This window comes from Orbicella faveolata, unplaced genomic scaffold (genome assembly GCF_042242905.1).
Source record: "Orbicella faveolata isolate gen_17 unplaced genomic scaffold, um_ofav_v1 contig_2, whole genome shotgun sequence".
Taxonomy (NCBI): Eukaryota; Metazoa; Cnidaria; class Anthozoa; order Scleractinia; family Merulinidae; genus Orbicella; species Orbicella faveolata.
This window is the reverse complement of record NW_028301547.1, coordinates 25,637,630-25,649,793: the sequence shown is the minus strand read 5'-3', so window position 1 is coordinate 25,649,793 and position 12,164 is coordinate 25,637,630. Positions and strand designations below refer to the sequence as shown.

General features: G+C 42.1%; 1 protein-coding gene across 3 annotated transcripts in view; it reads right to left on the bottom strand.

Moving 5' to 3' along the window:
• The window catches only part of LOC110049821 (uncharacterized), a 31,457-nt gene that overhangs the window by 1,869 nt on the left and 17,424 nt on the right, over positions 1–12,164 (bottom strand). For all 3 annotated transcript variants that reach the window (XM_089290513.1, XM_089290511.1, XM_089290512.1), the window contains exons 30-47: positions 11,689–11,775; positions 11,285–11,451; positions 10,906–10,984; positions 10,740–10,799; positions 9,941–10,126; positions 8,702–8,898; positions 8,024–8,156; positions 7,200–7,337; positions 6,775–6,853; positions 5,777–5,892; positions 5,148–5,345; positions 4,820–4,888; positions 4,647–4,697; positions 3,779–3,907; positions 3,053–3,253; positions 2,452–2,622; positions 1,782–1,982; positions 1,307–1,471 (exon numbers count right to left, since the gene is read on the bottom strand). In XM_089290513.1, the coding sequence (XP_089146639.1) occupies positions 1,307–1,471; positions 1,782–1,982; positions 2,452–2,622; positions 3,053–3,253; positions 3,779–3,907; positions 4,647–4,697; positions 4,820–4,888; positions 5,148–5,345; positions 5,777–5,892; positions 6,775–6,853; positions 7,200–7,337; positions 8,024–8,156; positions 8,702–8,898; positions 9,941–10,126; positions 10,740–10,799; positions 10,906–10,984; positions 11,285–11,451; positions 11,689–11,775 (2,427 nt within the window). The remainder of the gene's footprint in view (positions 1–1,306; positions 1,472–1,781; positions 1,983–2,451; positions 2,623–3,052; positions 3,254–3,778; positions 3,908–4,646; positions 4,698–4,819; positions 4,889–5,147; positions 5,346–5,776; positions 5,893–6,774; positions 6,854–7,199; positions 7,338–8,023; positions 8,157–8,701; positions 8,899–9,940; positions 10,127–10,739; positions 10,800–10,905; positions 10,985–11,284; positions 11,452–11,688; positions 11,776–12,164) is intronic.

Sequence of the window (12,164 nt, the reverse complement as noted above, 5' to 3'; positions counted from 1 at the left end):
AATGGTTGAGTTCCTTGACCTGCCGCACGTGAATATTACGGTAGTTTTCAGAGGCGTTGACCCAATTAACTAAGCTTTACAGTAGCTGTCACTCAAGTCATTAGACGTATGCATGTTACATAGTTGGTTAGGAACAACAAACCATAAAATAAGTGTGGCACCCCTTAAATTACTTAAATAAACGAACAGAGCTAAGGAAAAAAATAACTATACGAGTAAGAATATCAACATAAATAACTCGTGATCAGCTAAGCATGGACATAGAAACACAAGCATAAATGATATTTGCAAAAGAATTAGAAAGAGAGAATCAAGAGAAACATTAAGGACAGTCGCCAAGATTGGCTCGTCATGTCACCATTTAAATAAACAACGAATTTGTCAGCTAACCATCAACTTTCATTAAAATCGCTGTACTTTCGTAGGAGGGTGTTTATCAATTAGGCGGAACGAAAGGGTTGTCAAAGGAACCATGCCAATTACCACTGAAAACAGAAGTCGACTTTCCGGGAGATTTCGCTCAAGGTCATGTTTATCTAACTTGAATGTTTGTTATTGAAACGGGATTCAACTTGTCGCATAAACTAGACAAGCCACACAACCGAGCAATGCCGTTAACAATGGCATAGACGTCTGTTTGGCCATGCGTGTGCAGGCTTGTTATCAAAATGTCGTGTCTTTTTTTCTAATGCAAATTTCATTCTTTAGCGGTAAAAACAAACAATTACGAGGCAATATGTTATATAATCAATATTTACAATTCAGAGCAATAGCACTTTTCGACTCCTTGTCTGTTAATTTATTTAGGTAAAGAAAGCCAATAATCTGTCAGCAGAGTTAACTTACAGTTGGCTTAATAAAATCTCTGTTTTCTTTCGAGAACAAGTTGCGGGAGACACCTTTTGCAACCTTCGTAGGTTCTGGTTCTCATGGATTAATAAGCGTCCATTACAACGTTCTATCATAAAAAAGCTTTATTTCGAGAAAACTAAAACTCAAAATTGGGGTTCGCGTGGTTTTGACACGGCCTCGTTAACGACGGGAGTACCGACGGGGGCACGGACAGGAGTACCCACGGGAGTACTTGGTGACATGACAAGACAAGAGCAGTTAGATGAATACCGAGAAAGGAGGTTACATTCCACAGGAAAAGTGATAAAAAGCAAGCTCCATAAGCAAACTAGGGTTCAAATTAATTATAACTCGATTATCTAGAGTCATTGTCCGAATATAAGCTGGATGTTGGGGACAATAGCGAATTATAAGAGTGATATCTGTGGTGTAAAGGAGATAAAGGCCTAGAGACCTCTCTTGACGTCTGCCTCCCGACTCCTCCACCGCCGGCGCTCGCCCGGGCGCGGCTACGGGCCTTGTTCAGCGCACTCTCAGCGGTCTCTGCACGGTCCTCGGCATCCTCCAGGTCCTTCTGCAGCTTACGCACTTTGGCGAGGTACTGAGCAGCAAGGTTCTCCTAAAAAGAGGGGACATGTAATGCAATAGTTAGATTTGGAGAGTTGATGTCGATGACTAGACGCTAGTTTTCTTATCTAAAGCTTAGTGGTTATACAGGGAACGTATCTCCCCGTTTCTAGCCGGGTTTTTTTTTGGTAAGATTGATCGTTTTAAGTGAGAGTTAACGGCAAGCGTTATGAAGAGAGGCAAATGGAGAATTTCACGGTAGAGATAAAGGGTCAGGGTAGAGGAGAGAATGAGATATGAGAAGTCAGAAGAGAAAGAGAAGAGAAGAGGGGGAAGGAAAGAGGAGAGAAAAGGGCACATACCGCTTCTTCCTGGTTGGTTTTGGTGGACTTGATTTTCTTGTTAAGGCGGTCGACCTGGTCCTTGAAGTGCTGCATGTTCTTCTGGTCTTCTTCCTGCTGTTGAACCACATCTTTCAGACGCCTCTCCTGCTTCTTGCTGAGCTTCTGCTGCTCTGCAGCGCGTCTAGTCTCACTGTCCAGGTCAACTTCCAATTCTCGAATCTGTGATCAAAAGCAAAATATAAAGAATAACCTTACGTTAACACGACACGATTCCTCGTGGTGGGGAAAGAAAGTTTTGAAATCCAGTTGCCCAGTGGGCCAGTAAATTTCAGGGTTTTTTTGCCCCCACTAAAATACATGTATTGCTTGCCTAATAAGGGCGCAATGTTTGCGCCTTATCAACTACATCATTCACTAGATACTGTCTGTAATCAGTAATCCATGTTTTCAACTCACTGTTTTGCTCATCTTGCATTCTTAAGTTTTGAAATTGATTGCAAATTGTCACTAACAAGACTACAGAGGCTAATTTCAGATGTCCACCCAACACCAAACTTTTAATTTGCCCAAGAGCAAAATTTCCTTGCCGCGGGCAATCGGACCTGGGTTTTTTCCTGCCCTGTTCCTAATAAAAGAGGGTATCGAGAACTGATGTAACTTTAGAACAGTTGAAATAATACTGACTTACCCTCTGTTCTAATTTCTTGATTTGATTCTTGAGCGCTTTACCGCCCTGGGCCTCAAGTTCCTCAAGTTTGACCTCCAGATCCTTGACTTGGCGCTCGGCCGACATGCGGCCTCTTTCAGAATTAGCCAGGCGGTCTTGAGTCTGTGCCAGTTCTTGTTGCACGCGGGCCAACTGTAAACACAAAGTCGCCACATTTACTATGTTTTCAATATCGTCCTGTTTTACAACGTTAAATGGAATTTTAACAACAATGATAAAGTGTTCAGTAGCGTAATTCTTTGTAGTAATGAGGTCTTGGCCGTGTAAGCACGCATGTTCGTAGCGCCCACACTCTGTGTGGAAGCGTGGCGTTTCTGTTCCGTGTTCATTTCAAGAGGGTTCCAGGGGGGGGGGGGGGGTGGGGGTTCCCCACTTTATAGGTCAGCAGCTCTCTCGAAACTTAGCTGGCGAGCGCAAGCGGGGTCACTGAGCCATTTTAGGTACTTTCTGTACCTTTGTGGTTGTGCAGTTATCAAAGATAAACGTAATTATCCACTTCCGTTCGGGGTAACCCTGCCAAAGCTTTTATTTGTGACAACAAACAACATAAGCTAAAACGTACCTCTATAGCAGCTTTCTTGGCCCTGTCATCAGCATTCTTAGCTTCATTCTCCAGATCTTCAGCCTCCTCTTGCAAGCTGCTGATTGTCTGTTCCAGTTTACGCTTGGCTTGGGTGAGGGTGTTGACCTGGGTTGTGGCTTGGGCCATGTTGTCCACTGCCTCTTGTTTCTCCTGCTCGGCTATCTTGCGAAGTCGCTCAGCCTGGCGAAGGACAAGCAAGTGGTCACATCAAATCGTCCTAATAGTCACCACCGTTACTGGCCTTAGTGGCCGGTAAAAATATTAGCTCAATAGAGCTACTCTGATAATTCGAGGTATGTATAACTCGAAGAATATCGAACACTGTTGGGAAGTTTATGAATATCCATTCCACTGTTCTCGTGCAATAGGCCATATTCGTATTCTCAATAATGGACTGGAACTAGCTTGCAACTGAGGCTAATCTGGGGAGTTTTTTCAAATGCAAATGACTTTTGTCGCTTTTTAATGATATTCCCCCTGCATGAGCCTCCATTTCAAGCTAGTTCCAGTCCAATACCGGGAATACGAATATGGTCTATTTTGACTCCACAAAAATATAGCCGCTGTAATCTGGGACCATCGTGAACAACGGCGAGTGCTGTTTTTTTTTTTCCTTCGCCATTCTTCACAGAACCCTAAAGAGGTTTCAATCCCGCAAAATCTCACACCAAATCACGTGTTTGCCTATGACAGCCAGACACGTACTTGTTCCAGCTGACTTCGAAGTTCATCCAGCTCCGAGTTGATCTCACCGACACGGCGTTCAGCTTTGGCGGCGGCTTCACGGGCATCATCCCGACCACGTTGTTCCTCTTCAACCATCATTTGCAGATCCTACACAAAACAAGAAAATTGACAAGCCAATTACTACCATTGTGAAACTATTGTGACGGTATAGTGTCATGTAAACCCCATTCCTACACGCGAGCAACTTAGACTCTAAACCTACGGGGGAGAGGGGAACTCCCGTGTGAAAAGGTCGGCGATGCTTTACGTGGGAGTCCCCGTGTTTAAACCTAATTTTTCACGTTCGTAATACCCCTAAATCTCTGCCAATCGCTGCCATTCTTGTTTCGTGTTGCCACATATCTTAATAAACTTTTGTTTCTAGTTGTTATCGTTAAGAAGTCGTAGATCAAGTCATGTATTCCACGTATATACTTGTCACAATATGTCAATCTACATTGGAGCTATTGCTGTACTTCATCAGTCATAAACAATGGCAAGAACTCAATCAGCCTCATGGAGCTCAGTAGAATTGCGAATCACTGAATCAGTCTTAACTGTGATGCAGTCTTGACCGAGCCTCATTCACAATTGTTCTTTGGATGGTATCAAATGGAACCCAGCCTGCGAACAGGCTCCCGGGGAAAACGGAAAAAAATTCGGTGAGCGAAGCGAGCGGACGAATGCGAAACTGAAGAAAACGGAGAACGAGGCGATCGGGGCGGGTTTCGCGAGCCTGTTCGCAGGCTAATGGAGCTGAAGAAACTTACAAAACACTTGATGACAATGAAAAGCACGTTGTTTCTGCTAGAAGTTAAGACATAGCGAGGGTGTCTGAAATACAAACCTTCACTTGCTGTTGTAACTTCTTCAAATTCTTCTGGAATTCTGCGTTAGCCTAAAAATCAAAACCAACAGCAAACTAAAACTCAGTCTCATTCTACCAAAGCAAATGACAAGCCAATCGCAAAACGACATCACGTCCAGAAAAGCAAAGAAAACACTGGTAGCACATCTCACCTTTAGGGCGTTGTCTAGATTGATCTCAAGTTCATTGTTGGCCGCATCTAGGTTCTTCTTTGCGCGCAACTGCAAAGAAGAAATTTTAACATTAGTTCATGAAGTAAGGAAAAAACTGTAGATTAAAAGATTAAGACAACCCAAAGGAAAATTCTAAACTGTTGGTTGGTTCGCCAAACGGCCTAGGTAGACAGCAACACGGTGCTCCTAATTCGTTACATTTCCTTTGCTTCATATTCTTAAGAGCCCAAAAAAACAAAAGAAAACAAACATCCGAAGTCCAAGTTTCTGAAGTGGTAAGGGATATCAAGGATGTACAAATACTTACCAAGTCGCTCTTAGCTTTAATCTCGGTTTCCAAGGATGCTTGCAGACTCTCCAGCTGACGGGCATGGTTTTTCCTCATACTCTCTAACTCCTCGTCTTTGTCCGCAATTCTCTTCTCCGCTTCCTGCTTGTACTGGGTGAGCTCAAGCTGAGCCCGCGTTACCTTGGATTCTTCGGCTTCTAGAGCAGCTTCTATTTCCTATAACGCAGCACAAACCGTGCCGTAGACGTGTTCGATTAGGAAATCCTTACATACCAATTCAACAATTAACGAGAGACCAGGTTAGCTCACTTTATATGGATTACACGTCTCCGGTTTTCTTGCGGTTAACTTCACTTATGTTTGCTTGCGGTTAGTTCCACCGAGTTTTTCCGGGTTCGATGCCCGGTGTTCGTTTATTAAACTTTCTTTCTAAAACAAAATTCCTGCAAATCTTAAATTATCTCGCGCTGTTACTTTTGATTTTAAGAATTCACGCAATCTCTTCTTCACAACTGCGATGCACTTCAAGGGCAGGAAACTGCGACATTTGTTTCCATTTTTTTTTTTTAAACTCTTGTTTCGGCAGTGGCAATTTGCTTTAGCAAGTAAGAGTAGCGGTTTGCTTTTGCTTCCGCTTTGTACTTTACCTCTAAGGCGCTCTGTAGTTCTTCTTTCTCAAATTCGAGTCTCTTCTTTGCCTTCTCAATTTCCACCACAGACTTGCCTCCCTCTCCAAGCTGCTCCGCCAAATCGGCAACCTCGGCTGTGGAACGTAAATTAGAGGAACTTATCAGCTTTTGATTAATAGGCGAATCTTAGGTGACGTAAATTTTACATTTTTCCTCATTAACATACGACTTTTCGCAGATAAGGCACCACGCTATACACGAATTGACGACAGACATTTTAAGAGCTAGTGAAACTTAGTAACTGATGAAATGTTTGGCTCTTTGGGTGTAATATTCGAGGAGAAATAAGCTTTCAAAAACTGCAAAATTCTGGGTGGCAAAAGCGCTAATGAGCTCATAAATTCTTTGCAAAATTTTTAATTTTTTAACCCGCGTCGCACAAAAAGTATTCAATACATCGGAAGGAAATTCCTTGGGACAGTTAATCGTGCCGTGCCATTTTAATATTCAGAACTACTGTTTTTGTAGCCCAATCGGAAACAGTATCGCTTATACTAATGAGCTAACCAATGTAAACAAAGATTGTCCTATAGTATGAATGAGAGTGGTACCAATAAGCTGGAATGAGATTCCCTTTGTTCGCCCCATTGTATTTGATCTGTGCAATTACAATGTTACGACATCTTTTACGTAGTTTCTAACAGTGCAAGGACTTAAGTCAATAATTTCTAGCTTTCAATCCGTCCGTGGATGAAAGTTTAGGGTGTGACCATTACAACGCGACTACTTTTGAGGGATACTTGTGACGGGTAAATGTTTTCAATGTGGTTTTATCTTGAACTCTGTACATGAATTAAACCCTAGTGAGGAACAATATTGAATTAAAGTTATTGGGTGGTAATTGTGCGAACTTAATTTTGCGATACTCTGCAAAATTGAGATGTTTGTTTTTAAACCACGCTAGTTTCCGAAGTGAAATTGTTAACAAACTAAAGAAAAACAAGAGAAACACAAACCTTCCAAGCTCTTCTTTTCTCTTCTCAAGAGTTCCATTTGTTCGTTCATTTCATCATTCAATCCTTTCAGCTTGAACATCTGAAGTGGAATAAATAAAACACTCCGTAAGAATTGTATTGACAATGCACGGCCTTGCAGCGAATAAACTTCACAAAAAAGACGTCTTGAGAGTTCTGGGGAGTTAATGTTGGGAGCAGTCTACCACCTATGTGGCCCGGGTTCGATTCCTGCCCGGCGCCATATGTGGGTTGAGTTTGTTGTTACTTCTTGGCTTTGCTCCGAGGATTTTTCTCCGGGCACGTCTCCAAATTCCAATTCGACAGGGAGAGAGGACTCGAATGAAAACCAGCTAAGGCCGATTTAGCTTCCTCTCTAAATATTGCGATTTATTTCTTTTCTAAACCAAAGCAGATCTGCGACTAACCTCAGTGGAGTAGTTACGCGCTTCTTTCTGTGCATTGTCCACTTCAGCTTGTAATTCATCGCACCGTAACTTCCACTCGTTTATCTGCTGGTCGAACTTCTTCTGTTTCTTTTCCAGATTGGCAGCGTTTGTCGTAGCCTGTCAGGATAAATACACAGCACTTTATAAACCATGGTTTCCACAGACATCACTTTTCAAAATTCCCCGACTTTTCCCTCATAAAAACAGAATTTCCCTGACCAAATAATGCAAAATGTCAGATACACTAAGTAAGTACTAGCGGTGTCTGGCCTCCCCTTTACAGCCCTCCTTTCCACTCATTCATTAAGACTTACAAGATTTCAACAAATCTTTTTTTCTTCATTAAGGAAGAACATCGTCGAGCTCACAGTGACCGCAAATGTTTCTTCCAACCCTCAATGATTTTTCTTCAAACTCAAAATTTACAATTCTCTGACTTAGCCCTGACCTTGTAGAGTGTTTTTTCCCTGATCATTTTCTGATCTGTGACAACCCTGTAAATGGTTTACTCTGACGCTTAAAAATATAATAGTATGTTTAACAATGAGTGCCAAAGAGTGGAACCCATATGAGAAGCCCGAGAGAGGCAGAATCCAGCGCATCTGGAGGCGCACAAGAATAGCAGAGTTGGAGGAGAGATTTCTAACGTGGTAGGAAGCGAAACGCACTGCTCAAAATAGGGTCAGGTGGCGGGCACCAATGGATGACCGACGTTTTATCAGGAACGAAGAGGATTGAGCGAGTTAATAAAAAGTGATATTGAAAATAGGAAAAAAAGTGTTGCAGCAGGAAAACAAGCTAACCTTCTCCAAGTCGATGAGGGCATCTTCCAACTCGGAGTTAAGTCTGTTCTTGGCCTTCTCAGCATTGCTGGCCTTTTGACTGGCGCTAGAAAGCGCTTCTTCGGTCTCTTGTAGTTTCTGTGTCAGCTTGCGTCTAACGAAAGAGTAAGTAAGAACGTCAAGATTGATACCACGTGACCGCAATTTGGTTCCCCACCCTACGTCACCAGAGTTTCGAAAAGAGAGAGGTAGAGCCAACTGTGAGTCTCTTGAAGTTTTGAGTCTTAGGATAAGACACTAATCTGTGACCATTACTTTAAAGTCTGTGGCTGAAACCCTAGTGTGTGACCATTCAATTGAAAGCTGTTGAGCCATACTTTCATGTGGTACTGTTTACTATGCTGTCCAAGGTGGTTCCAACTTTAAAGTCTATGGATGAAACCGTAGTGTGTGACCTTTCAAATGAAAGTTATTGAGCAGTACTTTCATGTTGCAATGTTTATTATGCTAAACAAGGTGGTTATCTGAAGTCTGTGGATGAAACTCCAGGGTTTAAACATTCAAACGAAAGCTATCGAGCAGTACTTTCATGCAGCCGTGTTTAAATCTCCACGTCTCCCAAACTGAAATTTGGGATCATTTTGAGTTGTTAAACTCGTTGGCGGTTTAAAAGGATTTATACGAGTAAGAATGACTCACTTAGCGTCTTCAAGTTCCTCCACTCGACCAGACACCTCCTGTTCGAACTTAGCCTTAAGCTGGGCGATCTCGGTATTAGCCTTCATGAGCTGTTTCTGCAAGTCGGCCTTGCCGTCTTCTAGCTCCTCGATCGTCTCCTGCATGCTCTCCAAGTCGGCTTCGGCGTTCTTCAACTTATTCTGAGCGTCCACTTTAAGCTGAACCACAAACATTCAATAGTTAACATCTAGTTTAAATTTGACAAGTCTGACTGTTTTGATGCCGAGCTCTGATTGCAACTTAAGGTCCGGTAATACGGGCAACATTTTTCTTCAACTTGTCTCGCAACATTGTTGCATTGGAAGTTGAAACCCTCCGTTGCGCGTATTACCACGTTTGTGATGGACTTGTCTCGCAGCAAAATACAGTGTTGCAAGTCAGCGAATTCTTTACGTTTCATTGGTCAATCGTGTCTAAATAAAGATGGCGCCTTTTATATAATTTATCGTTTCGACGAACTTCCACTTTCACTTCTGGCCGTCATTTCTTCTTAATTTTCCGTGCCAACGAAGTTCTCTCAGTATGAGGCTCAGTGTCATTTCAGAACAAAATAAAGTTTTGTTGTCGTAACAGATAGCTAGGCGAAAAGTTGTATTTCTGCAACAGTTCTTCCAAGCCTTTTGCCTGTTGTGCCGCTTGTTTTGAACGGACAAACGAGGTGCCCCAAAGACTATGATAGCCCTCAAGGTCTTTGCACAGGGGAAATTATTACTTTCCGAGAGTTACTGGCCTACTTTGAATTGAGGCTCGTCTTTACCGTCCACCATGTTTTTTTGGCCGCGTTACCGCGTTGCCGCGTTGCCGCGCTTTGCCAATCACAAGAGTCGAATTCAAATTGTTGCGAGACAAGTTGAAGCTTCAGTGGTAATACGAGCAGCAAAACTAAAATTTGTTGCAGAAAGTAGAACTCGAGCCTACTTTGCGCAACATATTACCTCAACCTCCAACACTGTATTTTGCTGCGAGACAAGTTGGTCACAAAAGTGGTAATACGCGCAACAGAGTGTTTCAACTTGCAATGCAACAATGTTGCGAGACAAGTTGAAGAAAAATGTTGCCCGTATCACCGGACCTTTATTCCCAAGATAACGACTTCTTCGTTCTTACAACCTGCTTTTTTTAAAACAAATCTAAGATTGTAAGGAGAAATAAGTGCTTATCACTCCTGGAAATTGAATGGCTGAATAAAAGAAGACTTACTCTAATTTCCTCCTCGTTTTGTCCCTTCAGTTCCTCCACTTTCTGCTCCAGGGCTTTCTTTCCTTTCAAAAGTATGGTCATTTTAGATTCATATTCTTCGACCTGCTTTCCAAGATCTCCGCCCTCTTGGGTCAAACGACTGCGAGCGATCTCCAATTCGGCGATAGCCTTCTTCAATTCCTCCACCTAAAAGAAAATTAACACGGAGAGTGGCAATTGTGAAACAAAACATTACGCAGAACATTTCAGTATCCGATTCAGCGATCTTTATTCACAATCCTTACAACATGACCAGCTCCCAGTTGGTTTGTTAGTTCAGTTGGTAGAGCACTGCACCAGTATGGCAGGCGTCATGGGTTCGAATCCCATTCAAGCCTGAATTTTTTTGTGTGTGATCAATCTTACTTTGCTTTTTCTTTCCCTTTTTTTTTTCCTTTTCTTTCTTTCTTTTTTTTTTTGCGGTAGTGGACTGTTCAAAGATTTGATGAATTGCATAACAACTTAGTCCATACTATTTAATATTCAGGATGTACTCCACTCCAAGATGACCTATGTCCTCTGAACTCGGAACTCTGGTCCGCCACAGCAAGAGATGTGACCGGGATTTCTTGTCGAGGTTTGTTTTTCAGTAAAACACTTGAGTTCCGGTTTCTTTTCGGGCCAGGCGTACAAACAATATTGAGAAACTATTTGGGAAAATGTGCTTCTGATTCAACAGCTGTATAATCCACGTAAGTGTATAAGTAAAAGAGTGACGTTATCTCAATTCTCAAGCCGTTAGCCGAGTTTCTTTCCTCACCTGATACTTATGATCATTGAGCTGCTCCTCCAGTGCTCTGTTTTGTTTTTCCGACTGAGCCTTTGAAAATAACAGCAAGCAAACCATTAGATGAAACAACAACAACAACAAGTGGAAAACCTTAAAGTCAACACTAAAACAAAAAAACAGCAGTACTGTGCAATACCTTCTGTTTTTGCAGCGTTTCCAAGCTGACAGAAAGATCGTCCCCTTCAGCTTGCAAAGCATTCTTTTCCTTTTCGATCCTACGAAAAAAATTAATATATGGTAAGTCACGGGAAATATTTTTATATCACGCGCTGTGAGGGACACTCACCTGTCGCTTTATTTTACGTTTATTACTGTCTGGTAATTTTTGGCTCGACTTTCTTCGGTGACTTTCTCTGGGCTTGTCACGCGATGCGTGACAAGCGTGACGAGTCAAACGAGCGTTTGACACGGATTGTCCATTTAAAAAAAAAAAATTCTCGTAATTTGTTAAATATCTCAATATTCCCTTCTCATTTTCATAATAGTCAAACTATCAAGTTGTTTCAGGTACATACTTGGATTTGGATTTCTTCAAGGAATCTAATTCGTCCTGCAGTTCTTGCAAGGCCTGGTTTTGTTTGGTCCGCATGCTGTTGACGGACTGTTCATGTTGCGAGGCCTGTTCCTCGAGTTCTCGTCTGAGTCTGGTGATGTCACTCTCGCGCTTTTTGTTAAGCTCGATCTACGGCAGAAAAAAAAAAAGCAAAACTACTTATTTATCTTTTCATACACTTCCATGAGTGGCACAGTTTAAACCAAAAAAAGAATTCAAAAACAAACAAACATACATTTTTTTTTTTTTTTGCAAAGCGTTGAAGAACAAACTTTCATTTCCGACTACCTGTACTTGTGTTTTTCCGTTTCCGGTCGCTTCAATTTCGTTTTTTCTTTAGTACAATATTTACTTTCCAACACATACCTGTGCCTGGGTGGCACCGCCTTGTTCCTCAAGCCTTTCGTTTAAATCGTCCAGTTCCCTCTCGAGTTCCATTCGCGCGCGTTCCGCCTGTTGGATGACAAGACGGAAATTCAATTCAACCTCCAGCCGTGGAGGAATGATTGATGTCCAATATACCTTACAGTGTATAAATCTGCATATTTCTTTAACTTAGAATATAAAAGTTACGATAGCTTTTTTAAACAAGTTTCGACAGTGAGATAACGGAAGGTTTAGCAACTTATTTGCCATTGTTCGCTCGTCGTGACGCTGATCTCAAAACAAATTAAAACTGTAAGCCTCTCTACGTCACTTCTTTCCGAGAACAAATCACAAGCTTGTTCCCGTGTTTCATTAGCTTTGTCGACTCGGCCGAAACAGTGCGATGAAGACTGCTCAGTAATGCAGAAAAATATAGTGAAAGAATTCCACGAGATGCAGATTAGATGTACATTGTA